The sequence below is a fragment of the Dreissena polymorpha genome, chromosome 10, assembly GCF_020536995.1.
Source record: "Dreissena polymorpha isolate Duluth1 chromosome 10, UMN_Dpol_1.0, whole genome shotgun sequence".
NCBI lineage: Eukaryota > Metazoa > Mollusca > Bivalvia > Myida > Dreissenidae > Dreissena > Dreissena polymorpha.
In genome coordinates, this window is record NC_068364.1 from 30,572,463 (window position 1) to 30,587,858 (window position 15,396).

The window sequence follows — 15,396 nt, forward strand, 5'->3', positions numbered from 1 at the left end:
ATAAATATCCATAGGCGCTCGATGGCAATGTTTTATTAATTTTTGTTTGAGTTACCCGTTGTTTATTATAATGCATACACATGCTAAATCAATAAAAAATATTCCGACAAAACGTCTTCTTAAAAAAAGATAGTTCGACTATGTACATAGATATTGACAAGGTAAGCCACTCGCCATTTTCTCAAACTACGGAAGTGCGTCATTACATATAATTAAATCGCTGGCACCCCGCTCGCTCATCGAAATGCGCGCGCCGGACGGGAACCTCGCTCTTTGTCTATCTACTTTCAGTTTTAAAAGAAAAACATCCACAGACGATGTTATAAACCCCTGTAACTATTGTTTCACTCACTTATTGGGATAATCAACAAAATATCTTGTAAATTGCATACACATGAATCATTCCTTACCAATTGTACATCGAGGCTGTGTTATCGATAACTATCTACACAGCGAGCGAATCGAGAGTTATTGAAAATTTGAATAGTCATTAGTGGTTGGATTAAAATTGCTCAGGCGTGCTAAATTCAAAGTATCATAACATAATTTTTACGGAAAATTATCGAGAAATGAATTATCTACACATGTATGTGAATATTATTGCAATCCGTTGATATTAACTGTCTGATATCGGGGCTTGAATGTTGCACACAAAATACTTGCGCAACAATAAAGACAAAGAAGGAAAACTTTCCACTATGTTTTGGTCTTTCCCCCGTTGTACGCTCCGAATATTACATACATAAAAAGTAGCTTAATATTTGATAGCGGCAGCACGATTTACCCAAATACACCCAAATACGCTCAAAATACACGAATACTCATAATTTTGACTCAATATGGCATGTTTGTCCATATTTTTGTACATTTTTAATCAAGTGAAGCAATATCAAGAAAAACGTGGTATCTTAAGAAGTAAAAATAATGATGTTGTGCTGATTAGAAGTCAGAAATGGCCGGTTACGGATACAGTTTATCCCTATCTCGCGCCAATTGACACTCAATTAAAATGTGTTTGCATAATCTGCCAGCCTTACACATTGTTTAAATATTTTTCAATAAAATGCACTTTTGGATATAAATTACAATCAAAGCTTCCTGCATGTCCATTTTTTTACTAGTACACACAACTAATTAGTAAAATACAAATATACTGATTGTCATGTACATTTAAACTTAATAGAACATAAAACATGTCCGTGTTTTTTATGGCAATTTCGGGCCCCATTCCCCTCAAAAAATAGTATATATTTTCCCTCATTTTTTTTGTGAAAAATCCCCCCCCCCTTTTTTATAGAAACAACTGCCTCATGATAGATATATCTCAAATTCATTTTATAAACAACTAACAAGGTATATAACTATAATTAATATGATTTTTATTATTATAAACAGTTATATTAAATTAGGTTTTCCCAAAACAGTGGACTTCATGAAGGATTTTTTTTTTCAAAATGGCAAAGAAAAGACCTGTTGTATCTATATTGTGTCAATATTTGTTGATAAAAACATTCCAATTTGGCCCATTTTATTGATGAAAAATGCTCACATTTGCCATTTTATTGATTAAAAAAATCCCAATTAGACTCTAATTGGCTTGGAAAACTGATACTGTGGATGACGGCTGAACTGACTGAAACTAATGTTGAACAAATTATTGATATATAATTAAGAAAAAGAACAGATACATTCAGCTGTGAATATTACATTCATACATACATGTGTATTCATATAATAAATATCATTAAGTATGAAAGAATGACTTCTTAATTTTCCCCTTTTCCTAAAAAAACGACGCGTTTTTCCCCTTTGGGCGGGCCCCGCCACCATTCCCCAATAGGTGAAAAAAATAAAGTTTAGGTTGTTGATATTGTCATGAAAAACGAATTATATGCAAAACAAAATCAGTATTATCGAATACTTCAATTTAAACGTACAGTACAAAAACAAACACACCCGTACGTGGCTTAACAGTGTCAGAGCGCGATCGGCCAATGAGTAAAATGCAGCTTTTATAAAGCATTATACAACTGGTGCGTTTGAAGCGTCCTCTAGTGAATTGACCATAGTTAAACATTATATGGGACGTGAGCAACCTCTAAAAATAAGTAGATGTAACACTGGCATCCTCGTTTTTTAGTTCTTCTTGAATGCTCTGAACTTTTATGAGTACATACGTACAGCTCATAGTTCTTCATGGCAAAGGCAAAAACAATGTAAAAAAATAATGTCTCACATACGTCCATAAAATCGAGTTCAATCAACCTAATACATCGTAACAAACACAATAAATGTTACCATCGACACCCGTTTGTGTGTTTATTTTGTTGAGAAATACGCAAAACATAAATTAGATAACAAATCGTTATGGCGGAAGTTGTGAATTGTCGATTAGTGCAAAGCGAAAGAAAAGGTTACACTGCACAAATTGTTTAACCGTAGTATCTGACGATCTGGTCTTATGTTAGCAGTTGAAATTGTATTGCGTATAACAGTGTAGTTTGAATTAGGACACATTCTTATTATTATTCTCGCTGCGATCGGTTAAGTGATAGAGTCCGTGCATTTAGATGCGGCATTGTAGAAACAGTTATTGCGCTGTATACTAATTGAACTGAAAATCCGGAAAAAACTGGATGTAGTGTCGGGTGTTCTTACATGCCTAGAGATAAGGCTGTAGTATGGAATACTTAATGAATATTTTATATTTTCCTGCTATACAATTTAGTATTAAATTATTTAACGGAATGAAATAAATATTAGCATAAACGTATATAGATGTATGAATACTTATGTACATATTGTAAAGCTTGATACTGTGTGTGATTATGAAATAGATATTAAAATAAAAGTGCATAGATGTATGTCTCCTAGTGTACATTTTGTTAAGCTTTGATAATGTGTGTAAATATTGAAATACATATTAAAATAAAAGCATATAGACCCTGTCCCTTGAAGTTGTCTATCCGTATGGTCGTTCGTTTGTGGGAGACAGTGGACAGAGACGTTTAAGAGTGTTGAGTGCTTGAGGCTGTCTGTATTAAAGACTGTGTTGACTAAAGAGATGGGTGAAAGTGTGTTATGCGTAGGGAAGGTTGCGTTTTAAAGTATTGTTCTGTATGTGAGTGTGATCTTTGTCAGTGTTGTTAGAGGTGCTATCCATGCATTACACTTTCGTTATTTTCTATTTTGTATATGGCTAAAAGCAATTGTATGCTTAAGAGATAATACATGTTGCTGCTGTAGATGTTGTATTATAATTCCCTTACGGCAGATCTAAAGGTCTTCGTTCCTTTTGTTTCTCCCAAATGTATGTTTTCTGACCGCTATTCATATACATTTACATAAGTATTAATTAAAATTTGAACAAATTATATATAAAATTTATGTCCATTTAAAACAAATATATAATATTTGAAAATAAACTTTCTTAAAAACATAAATTGTATGTTCGGAGAAAAGCATAGGTAAGCCGTTTATTGGTACATGTTGTTGTAAACACACCGCGTGCGTTCCTACTGTTCCATATGCAAACAAGTTGACATTTACATTTACGGTTGACGTGTATGAAACTTTGATTAAAATCTTTCTTCTGCGAGCACACCATATCATGTAAATTATCTTAATTTGCTCCGTATAGATATATTGACGATCTATTTGTATTATTCGTGCCAGAAAATAGTGTATGTTGCTAATTTTACCAATAAATCAGCGCCCGGAATCTAGGCGGTAAAATTGCTATGGTAAATCGTGAAACCAGTTGCAACTCCCAGGACCCGCAGGGTCAATAGCAGGGAGTTGGATTATTGCAACTACCTCGTTTTTCGTTTTTCTTTTCATTTTACGCTTACCCCTCATAATATACATGTACTAACGTATATACATAAAACATGTACTTTGTAAGTTAAAACAAGGGATGTTCATGCAACTTGTGCTTATTTTAACATGTTTTAATTGTATTTGTACTAAAACGTCAATGCATTCACAAAAATAGTTTTCTTACCTGGTCTTCGTTTCTTTATTGTCCAAGTTCGCAATAAAAATTATATGAGATGCACATATTTAATTGGGTGATGGCTTGTATGAAGAACATTGAAATCAATATTGTCTAAAGAACATGCCACACACGTAGTCTGATCACGGTCTCTAATCAGTTGGCAATAATAGCTGTGTATGCGAGACGGTAATTCATCAACCGGATGTTTGTTTACGATAGCACTGTTTACTCTACAATCGGTCAGCGTACTTGGTGATACAGGTTGTTTGTTTACACAGTTCTTAAACCGGCCACAAACACTTTGTATGGTAAAGCGACCAGAGCAATGAATAGATTGTGAAGTATGGGGGTTTATAACAGCCAATATTATTGAACGTGTTCACTGAAAATTGTGTAAAAGATTATTGAATGTAAAACTGTCAACTGATTCATTGTCATTGTATGCGGAAGTTGGTCGATTCCCTTTATTTGTTGGACAATATTTCAGAAATTGTTAAAAAAGAAATAATACACTGAAATGGTTATCAAAAGTTGGCGATATACTTAACCATTCAGGATGTGGAGATGTATGATTAATATCGACCAATTCATTTTTTTATTAAAAATAATATTGCGAAATCAGTATAAAGCTGAATCGATTGAATCGTCAACATCTTTATATATGTATCATCGAAAAAATACAAAGATAATACGAAAGTTTGTTTTAAATCTTATTTTCAAAGATGGCCAACTTCAAATAAATTCGACAAGTGAATGAGAACTCAAAATAGAAAGGAAATTCTTAATCTTTCAAAATGTTAATCTTTATATTAACCCTTTCAGTGCGGGAACCGAATTTTAAAGGCCTTTGCAAACAGTTTGGATCCAGATGAGACGCCACAGAACGTGGCGTCTCATCAGGATCCAAACTGTTTGCTATTCTGATAGTATTCTTTGAAAAAAATCGAAGAAAATGCTAATTTTAGAAATTCAGCAGACGACATTTAAGCAGACGACAAATTTCCCAGCATGCAAAGGGTTAATTTTCTAATTACGTAATCCGCGATGAAGACTGGCCGTACTGTGTAATACACCCAGGAAAAAAGAACGCCATTAGATTAGAGCGAAACAGCAAGATATCTAAATATAAATTTTAGTTGCGGCCACTTCTAAATAAGTTCTATGAATTCCAATGATACATCTAATATTAATTTTCTGTGTTAAGGTCGTTATTTTAATTACTACTATCTCTTATTTTGCTAATGTCGCACATTTATACTAATGGTGTTTGTATAGGTCCCATGCTAAACGTACGATGGAAACTATAATGGCATTTGTTGTCATAATATAACCAACACACACTGTGACGACCTTTATTTAATTATTAAAATGCATTATGCAACAGCACCAGATTATCGGCTTTATTCTAAAGATAAGATGCCTGCGGTGAGTGGCATGTTTATGACACTTCTGCAGATTAGTAATCAACTATCCATTGAGAGACATACGTTTGTTAATTGATGTCATGTAAGAAACAATGAAGAAGACCCGACCAGTAGTAATTTATGTCTCTTTTTCTTAAATGATATTCTAGATAATATTTATAGCGATGGAACATTTGACATCACTGGTGTTCCCGTTTTAATACCTGGGTGTGCATCTCTATTACTGCCGGTAATAAATAGACTTTTGTAAAACATACAGTTTGGTATTTTAGTTAAGCACTTTGTTTTCTCAAGTCTGGTGTTTATTTCCATGTGGTCGTATTATATACGTTGACATTTTACGTATACTAAGACTAAGACACAGCAGACACACATATTACAGATGACTGTCAGGTTACAGTATACTAAATAACCGTTTCATGTAGGGCTGTACTCTCTAAACAAATACCATAGTTTGTTCGATGGCATGTTGTACACTTTAAACTATTCTTCTTGCTTTATCTTTTGGAGAAAGTAGTAGGGCATGAATAGGTGCTCACTACTAAATCCCTGAAATATGATAAACTAATAGACTAGAGTAAAACATTGCACTGAAAAAGGTTACATTCCACTATAAAACGGCTGGAAAAAAAAGTTGCAAAAACAGTCGATTTTGACTTTTGACAAGTTCTTTTTTGGTTCGTACATGAAATATCTTTTTTAATGCACAAATCGACTCCGCTTAGAATGGCCTTTAAAAAAAATGTATGGTTATGGGGTCTCTATGTGCAAAATGTTGCGCTTATTTTCGCTTAAAGATGTCGCTTTTACATTGAATTATATAGGGAAACTATTTAGTATATTGTGACCTGTCACCTATGTTTATCGGAACCAGCTACAGCTTGCACGCAGGGGCCGTCTATGATGACACTTAGCAGATGGCATTGTCATTGCCATTCAAGCCAATTTACAGCGTCAAGATTCTAACATCTCAGTACTTTGATTCTTTGTACATTCGGGTCTAACAGCTATTGCTCTGTTAAGGTTCCATGTGGTGAAAGATCACCGGCCGCGGTTTTAAAACCCTTACAGATCAAGTGCAGCGATTTTAAAAACCCGTAAAACCCTTTTATTTATCGAATTTAGTGCATATTTAAACTATTTCTCACCTCACTTCAATTCAATAACGGTATTATTAGCGAGAACGAATAGAACAAAGTCGCGATTTTTCACCCATTTCGATGTACTCGCCATTTTAATTCAAACCTGAAGTGACGTCACAAATCTTAATTGTTATTGCTCAGTAACGAACCGGCGTAATAAATACATTCGGATGTTTTATTTCTCGCAATTTTTGTTAGAAAGACATATGAAAAATGGAGGTTGATAGTGATTATGATGAGTTTTCCGTTCAACCGTACATGTATGAGCCAGAATTTAGCGACAGTCAGTCAGATTTTTCTGATTCCGACTCGGACAGCGAGGAAAGTTTTGCCGATGCTAAAGACGACCATCGTGTTGGGAATACGGATTGGTAAATATATAATTTTGTTACATGCACGTGTCGGGAAAAAACAGCGACAACAAAATAATTCTTGATTGTTATTCTACAGTACAAGCTTGTTGGATATTACTAAGTTGTGTTGTTAATAATTATAAATTAGAACGGATATTAGAACCTGTTTTTATGAGGAAGAATGTTTGTATTGCCATTCGACATACTTCTTTTATTTTCAGGTGTGCATGTTCAAGTTACACACCATATCGTGTGCAGATTGAGTGCAAATACTGCACAGAATACCCAGAGCTGATGGAAAGGATGGACGAGGCAGGGGTAAAGTGCATAACTGAGCATACTGGCTTCAAAGCTAATTGTCTACATCCAGATGTCATTGAAGTTTCGTTTTACGAGTTCCTGGATGTAAATGGTCCCATCGGTGATGAAAACCCAATACATGAGTAAGTTGTCATTAATTATCAAAAATGCTAATGAAACAGGACAGTGTGTGTTTGTGAAGAAAATACACTTTAGACATTAAATAACACAATGTTGTGTGTGAATTTTTCATATGTATTTCATACTGTAAACATGTGTTGATACAAATAATAAAAATAACAAACAAACAACAACAAGTGTAAGCAACATTTAAATACACGTGTATACAAGATGACTGGGTTATTGAATTGTAAAATGAAGTCTCAATTTGCTACACCATGATTTCTGGTTGAAAACCACAAAACGTAAAAACTACCCGATAAAAAAGCAATGTGTCAAACTCAAACTCTGTCATTGCCATATTCAGTTAACCGACTCATGTGGCTTAAATGTTAAAGCCTGTGCGTGTAAAATTTATCTAATAAATTCAATTAAAAAGGTCATGTGATAGTACTTAAATACTTCTATTTAGATAAATTGTGGACACATAAAATCTTTAAAGCAACAAATAATAGTTGTTTAATCATATACATTCAAGACTGTTAAATTGCCTTTCTTCATTAATAATAGATGGCGATTAAATAACGTGTTAACAAATACATTTAACCCTTTCAGTGCGGGAACCGGATTTTGAAGGCCTTTGCAAACAGTTTGGATCCAGATGAGACGCCACAGAACGTGGCGTCTCATAAGGATCCAAACTGTTTGCTATTCTGATAGTGTTCTTTGAAAAAAATCGAAGAAAATGCTAATTTTAGAAATTCAGCAGAAGACATTTTAGCAGACGACAAATTTCCCAGCATGCAAAGGGTTAACCACACATATTAAAGTAGTCAGAAGTGTTCAGGCAAACGGAACAGACACAAATAATACATGTACTATGAGTGTTAAAACGTCCAAGACACAATTACATTAGTAACATTCATTTTTAATATTGAAAAACTGCAAAACCATGTCCTATACATCATTTTTGCAGTTAAAGCAGTTTTTGGTAGTCACCGATTCCATTAAAATTGATTGCTATGCGCTGTTACATCAAAAAAGCGTACACCGATCCTTCTTTTTTATGTGTTTTTGTGGGTCATTTGCGGCCCGTATGGCTTCTTCAAAAACGGTTTTCAGACCCTGTTGTGTAAGAGCGGAACACTCCAAATACTTCACGGCATTCGCATCTTTCGCAAGAGTCCGGCCCTGAAATAATAACAGAGGATACTTGCTTGTTTACGGTGTGATAACACGTTACATCATCACTAAAATGGGGAACAAGTGATGTAATCATTAACGCTTTTGAGAATGAACACACAAGCATGTCTGTCATTGGCTTTATTAAAAATATCTTAAAGAACAAAATTTAACTTTAGTTAACCTTAAGTGAACCATTCAGAATTCCGCATATAAAATCATAGATTATCAACTATATTGACAATGCTTGCTAGGTGAAGGCATTTCAATGCATACGCATCTCAACACGACATTGCTAGATAATTAAGGAATTATATTAAAGAATTTCCTATGTTTCCCATAAGAATCTTCGTGATAGTACAGTAAGATATGTGGTACATTGCAGTATCAACCGTCATGTCAAAGTAGCTGCGGAAAAGGGAAAGTACTTGCCGACACGTAAAATACTTTTTAGTTTTGTGTAAGTAGGCCTATATTAAAACTTGCTTGGGCGTATGTGAACGAACAGGTTTATAAGTTTATGTGGATTATGTGAAATTACTAGTGGACATCTTTAAAAATCTTTAAGAATGAGATAATACCGTAATATATGTGAAATTTAGGCAGTGGGGACCTAATGAAATCGGTAACATTCGGGCGATAACGCCGTATTCGGAAAGCGTTCGGCAACAATTGGATATCTACTAAAAATCCTGAAATATTACTTAAAACACCAAATAAATGAGTGCGTTTTAATAACAAACTTCAACACACGAAATAAATGTGTGTGTTTTTATTAAAGAACTTAGTGTGTTCATCTCCTAAAGTTTTTTTATTATTTTAAAATTAAATTAAATTTAATTAATTCGTTTGATATTTTTTATTTTCGTTCATGACGTCGCGACTGTTTATATATTGTTTCAAAATGAAAGTGCGTTTAAGGAACACAAAAAAGATTGTTATACCGATAACTAACGTTGCTCTGCTGATAAATGAAGGCAGTTTCAGGGTTTCCGCTGTCGATCGCCATTGGCGCCAAATGGCGCTAATTTTTTTTAAGTGGCTCCAATTTTTTTAAAGTGGCGAATTTCAAAAAATCGGTAAAATCCTATCCGAAAATGTACTGCGAGTCGAAAAGCACGCGACCGAGCATAAGCGGCCAGCGTTTGTCAGTTGTAAATATTGATTTACGACGATGTAAGCGACCTACAGTGTAGAGTGCACTGAAATCACGGAAGCGTGAAAGTGTTACAGTCGGTGTTTTTACTGCTATTGCCAAGTTTTATGGGGGTTATTATCGGATTAACGGTTCTTTTATGATAAAGAACACTCAATTATGTAACACTTAGGACAAACTGGCACAAAGATCAAAGATCATAACGATATGTTCTGCTGATAAATGAAGGCAGTTTTTTGCAGACACATCACTATTACGGTATGTGTTAATCACATTTTCTATACATTAACAAATAATTCTCTTCTCAATTGTTGCATATGAATTACGACGTTTTAGAACTGCATGATCATGATGATGTAGAATTTCTGTGACTTACTGACACAGTTGACTTGCAGTTTGGTTTCGTTTTATTAAGGTGTTGGACATGTCTTAGATGTCACGTTAAAGCATGCCTATAACATTTTCCAGAGGCAGTTTCCATCTTGTCGAGTTTGAGTAAAAGACAATCCAATCAACCTTCGACCTTAGAAACAACGGATCTACGTAAAACAAACTTATTTTTGGACTTTATCGATGCACATAAAATAAAACTCATATACAAGATGGTTATATATTTTAGAGTTTCCACATTTCATCATATTATATCATGCAACACATATTGTTATGTTCGATAATTTAAGGTGATGGAGTCGTCTATTTGTGAAGTGATTGCTGTCCTTAAAATTTAGTGTTTATCATAACAAGCAATCCTATAAAGCAGCTGTATGAAACTTAAAAGGCATAGTTGAATTTATGAAAAAAGCATTTTGTTATTTTTTACAGTTCGAGGTAGAGTGATTTCAGATATAACTCAGATTCTGTAGTGGATTTGAAAACGGGTTCGAAGTTCTCCACAAATGTGAAGCCGTCAGTGTCGAATCCCGCAGAAGCCCAGAAAGTAGCTTGCACCCCGGTTTATGCTTATGGCAACATGTCTATAAATGGTGGAAATGTGGATAGTGTCTCCATTATCTTTTGTCTCCATTATTTTTTACAGTTCTAGGTAGAGTGATTTCAGATATAACTCAGATTCTGTAGTGGATTTGAAAACAGGTTCGAAGTTCTCCACAGATGTGAAGCCGTCAGTGTCGAATTCCGCAGAAGCCCAGCAAGTAGCTTGCACCCCTGTTTATGCTTATGGCAACATGTCTCTAAATGGTGGAAATGTGGATAGTGTCTCCATTACAACATTTATTTGCTTGATATGTACGATAGGAAATACCTTGACATTTTGTAGTGAAGTGCGGCTGTGTTCATGGGTTGCATTTGGACTTTGGGTGACCTTAAGACTGTATTATTAAAGTATTTTTATATTAATATTAAGCCAAATTAAGCAATATTTTTTCATATATCAAATAGTATAACGGTGGCTTTAAATACGCAACTAGAAAACCCCAAAATAGATGTGATATACAAACTTATACTGAAATCCATAACGTGGTAGGCATACTCAAAGTGTAATTTGTTGAGATAGAAATGATAAAAGTTCCTGAAATTCATTTAATATGTAGAAAATGTATGTTGTTAAAAAATATCTACAACATATGCATTTCATACCACTCCAAGTGACATAATACGTAATTAAAGATTCTTGTCACTGAACGATTTGTTGTAGTTTTGCCATTTTATCCAGATGAATGCACACATTATTTCAGATCAAATGTATAATTCGCTTTCTATGACAGTTGTTTATGCTGTGTCTACTAGCTAAATACACTTGGTTATGTTTATTAAGTTTATTGGCAAAATATATGTATATCCCTAACTGTGCAGCTGAACTAGCCCCAGCCATGCAATATATCTTCCAGAAATCACTGGACCAAGGGACGCTACCAAGTGACTGGCGGAATGCAAACATCGCCCCTGTCTTCAAAAAAGGAGATGTTCACTTGGCAGAGAATTATCGACCTGTATCTCTAACTTCAATATCATGCAAACTTCTCGAACACATAATCTGCAAACATATACTTAACCATCTAGAACATAACAAAATACTTACTTCACTCAACCACGGCTTTAGATCTGGCTATTCCTGCGAAACGCAACTTATTACAACCATCCATGACCTCCTAATTAACTACGACAAGGGAAGCCAAATAGACATGGCCAAACTCGATTTCTCGAAAGCGTTTGACACCGTCCCACACGAGAAGCGCCTGAATAAACTTTCCGGTTATGGCATCGATGGCCCACTGAATACATGGCTAAGAGATGCCCTCACCAATCGCAACATGCAAGTTGTCCTAGAAGGGGAGAAATCCACAACCGCCCATGTTGACTCCGGAGTACCCCAAACCGTCCTCGGCCCCCTCTTGTTTTTGTGCCACATAAATGACCTCCCTGACACAGTTAAGTCACAAGTACGACTGTTCGCAGACGATTGCCTCTTGTACAGGCCCATACGATCCATACAAGACCACATAGCCCTCCAAGACGACCTGAAAGCGTTGGAAATCTGGGCATCTTCATGGAGAATGCATTTCAATGCCAAAAAATGTTACATCCTGAGCATTAACAACAGATCATCTCACTTCTATGAATTAAATAAACACATTCTCCAACAGGTCGAAGAAAATCCATACCTAGGCATCACAATATCCTCCAACTTAAACTGGGACACCCACATCAATTAAATAATCAAGAAAGCTAACTGTACCCTAGGATTCATACGTAGAAACCTCAAACACTGTCCGATCACCTGTAGAAAAACAGCTTACTTAGCATTAGTCAGATCAACACTTGAGTACAGCTCTGTGGTATGGGACCCACATCTAGCAAAGCATATTGACAAGATCGAGCGCATCCAAAGACAAGCGGCTAGATTCATCACAGGGGATTGCCGCTCGCGGGAGGAAGGCTGTGCATCTTCAATGTTGAAAACACTGGAACTTCAAAGCCTACAGGACAGACGAAAGACCAATCGACTCACCTTCCTGTACAAAGTTGTCGGGGGGAAGGTGCCAGCCTTACCTTGTCATGACATACTAACACCAGCAAGAAATAAAAGAAACGTTAAACCTAAATTATTTAATGACTATCAAGCTACAAACATTCTAGAAAACCAAGTGAAAAATAATACAAAGTGCTTTAAAACTTGTGTGTGCAAAACCGAACAATTTAAAAACTCCTTCTTTCCCAGAACTGTATTAGACTGGAACAAACTTAGTGACAGTGTTGTGTGCGCGGCTTCCGTCAATAGTTTCAGGACTGCGCTGCTTAATCCACAATTGGACTAGTCTCTCTCCTGTTGCGACCTACGCCCTACAAGGCCCTGCAACGTATCGATTCAGATTCAGATCCCATTTACAAAATCTTAACATTTTGGATATAGGGTCAATCCATAGATAGCGCCCAGCTGAGTCGGGCGAGGAGGTGTTTCCAACCAACTGTAAAAAGTTAACTGGCTTTTAAACAACGTTTGAAGTTTTGCATTAAGAGGTGATACACAATTTACAATATATAAATAATAACCGATTTTGTGTCTAGAAAAAGTACCCATTAGGCTCCCACTACCTTTAATGCAGATTTGTAAATGTACCTGTGAATATATTAGAATACCTGTAGACATGTAAAATATAGATTGTATCCAGACATTTGATAATACATGAAAATCATTAAAATAAGCCGTCGATAAGTGAAAATATCAGCAGATATGTTAAAGAAACTGCAGTTTTTCAAACGTACCAGCATATATATGAAAGTACGTTCACGTCTTTTAAAGTAACTGAGGACATGTTAAAGTATATGCAGACATATAGAAGTACCTCGCGATAAGTGAAAGTACCAGCATGCATGTAAATGTTTCAGATCTATGACAATGCGATAATACATGTACTTTTGAGTTATTTAAAAGCACCTGTAGATGAATTAAAGCTCTATATATATATAGCGGAACCTACAGACGTCCAAAGGTGTCCTTGGGATATGTGGACGTATATTTTTATATGTGTCAAAAATTTAAGCGTAACTGTAGAAATGTACCTTTGGGTCCGTTTAAACACCAGCATACATAATAAAGTGCATATGGATATGTGAGAATATTTTCGGATGGTGAAAGTGCGTGTTTTTTCCGGACAAATTTGAAAAAATTAACATATGTTAATGCACGTTCAAGGCTGCAGTACTGCAACCAGGAGGACCAAAATTGGGACATGCGACATTAGATGCAAATATGTAAATGTACCTACAAAAACGTGAATACCTCGGGTATATACGAACCAGTCGACATGAAGACGTACTTTTGTATATGTGGGAAAACCTTGAGATATGTACACGTATGTGCGCTTTTGAAATTACCTGCAGATATTTTAAAGTTGTAAGTACCTGTAGATATGTGGGCAAAAGTGAAACACGTAACAGCGCTTATGGATATGTCGGAATACTTTTGGTTATATTCAAGCGCATGTACTTTCGGTTATATAAAAGCGCATGTACTTTCGGATATATTAAAGCGCATGTACTTTCGGATATGTTATAGTGCATGTACTTTCGGATATGTTATAACGCATGTATTTTCGGATATGTTATAGCGCATGTACTTTCGGATATGTTCTAGCGAATGTACTTTCGGATATGTTATAGCGCATGTACTTTCGGATATGTTATAGTGCATGTACTTTCGGATATGTAATAGCGCACGTACTTTCGAATATGTTAACGTCAAGTACTTAAAGATTGTTAAATAGCGTGTACTTAATGATTTATTAAAGTGCATGTACTTTAGATTATGTCAAAGTGCATGTACCTATGGAAATGTTAAAGTTCGTGAACTTGAGGATTTTTTAACGTGCATGTACATGATGATATGTTAAAGTGAGTGAACTCGATGATACGTTAACGTGCACTTACTTGCGGATATGTTAACGTTCGTGAACCTATTGATTTTATAACGTGCATGTACCTGTTTATGTGTAACCACTGAGAGCTTTCGCACCTTTAGCTTTTTCGTGGTCTCTTTATCATCTCGGAGATCTAGCTTGGTTCCCACTAGGATGATGGGCGTGTGAGGGCAATGGTGGTTCACTTCCGGGAAGCACTGGGCGTGGTGAAAAACAATCAACGACTTGAATTATTGTTGTCGGACATGTTTTTTAAGAATATATTTCACGACTAATGTTTTTCACAAATCATCAATGTAAAACTAGGCGGGGAGAAAAAAACATCAAAGACTGGCATTATTTTTGTAAGGCATGCTCTATTCTGTTAAAATTATCCACACTTATTAATTTTCACGGACCATCAGGATAACATAGAGCGCGGAAAAAAAATCGCATATTATAAAACGATTGGAATCATTGTTGTCAAGCATGTTTTAAAGAGGCATATTGTTCACAACTCGTCCGAGACCGTATTCACATTCTTTAACTTAAGAATAAAGAATATACTTTGAAAAATATGTGCAGCATTTCAATATATGCTGGCTATCTCTGGTGATATTGTCCTTATAAAACGTTCTATAGACGAAGAATGATGTAGCAAGAGGCATTTACTGCTACGTTTGACTCGAACTCAAGGCAATTCTTAATATTCCAAACAAAAAATACTCTTTACTTTTAGACTTAAGCTTAATTATTTTTGTGGAATACGGGCCCGGGTTCCAGTGGGCGAGGCAAACAAATAATCGCCGGATTTGACTATTGTTGTCGAAAATGCTTTAAAGAATCATTTTTTTCCTCAGGAGACA

The 15,396-nt window shown here is 35.4% G+C and overlaps 3 protein-coding genes across 8 annotated transcripts in view; 1 reads left to right on the forward strand and 2 right to left on the reverse strand.

Moving 5' to 3' along the window:
- LOC127848054 (zinc finger protein 117-like) overlaps positions 1–4,153 on the reverse strand; it is a 29,426-nt gene extending 25,273 nt beyond the window's left edge. For all 5 annotated transcript variants that reach the window (XM_052380343.1, XM_052380340.1, XM_052380342.1 and 2 more), the window contains exon 1: positions 4,004–4,153. The gene's annotated coding sequence lies outside the window, so the exon portion shown is untranslated. The remainder of the gene's footprint in view (positions 1–4,003) is intronic.
- A 2,623-nt stretch (positions 4,154–6,776) lies between these two features.
- On the forward strand, positions 6,777–7,363 carry LOC127849006 (uncharacterized). Its single transcript, XM_052381732.1, has 2 exons — positions 6,777–6,934; positions 7,138–7,363. Exons 1-2 carry the CDS (start codon positions 6,777–6,779, stop codon positions 7,361–7,363), a joined length of 384 nt encoding a protein of 127 aa, XP_052237692.1.
- Positions 7,364–7,450: 87 nt separating this feature from the next.
- The window catches only part of LOC127848508 (ras-related C3 botulinum toxin substrate 1-like), a 12,437-nt gene continuing 4,491 nt past the window's right edge, over positions 7,451–15,396 (reverse strand). For both annotated transcript variants that reach the window (XM_052381010.1, XM_052381009.1), the window contains 2 exons: positions 14,614–14,748; positions 7,451–8,527 (listed from right to left, as the gene is read on the reverse strand). In XM_052381010.1, coding sequence (XP_052236970.1) covers positions 8,372–8,527; positions 14,614–14,748 — 291 coding nt within the window. In that variant the 3' untranslated portion in view covers positions 7,451–8,371. The remainder of the gene's footprint in view (positions 8,528–14,613; positions 14,749–15,396) is intronic.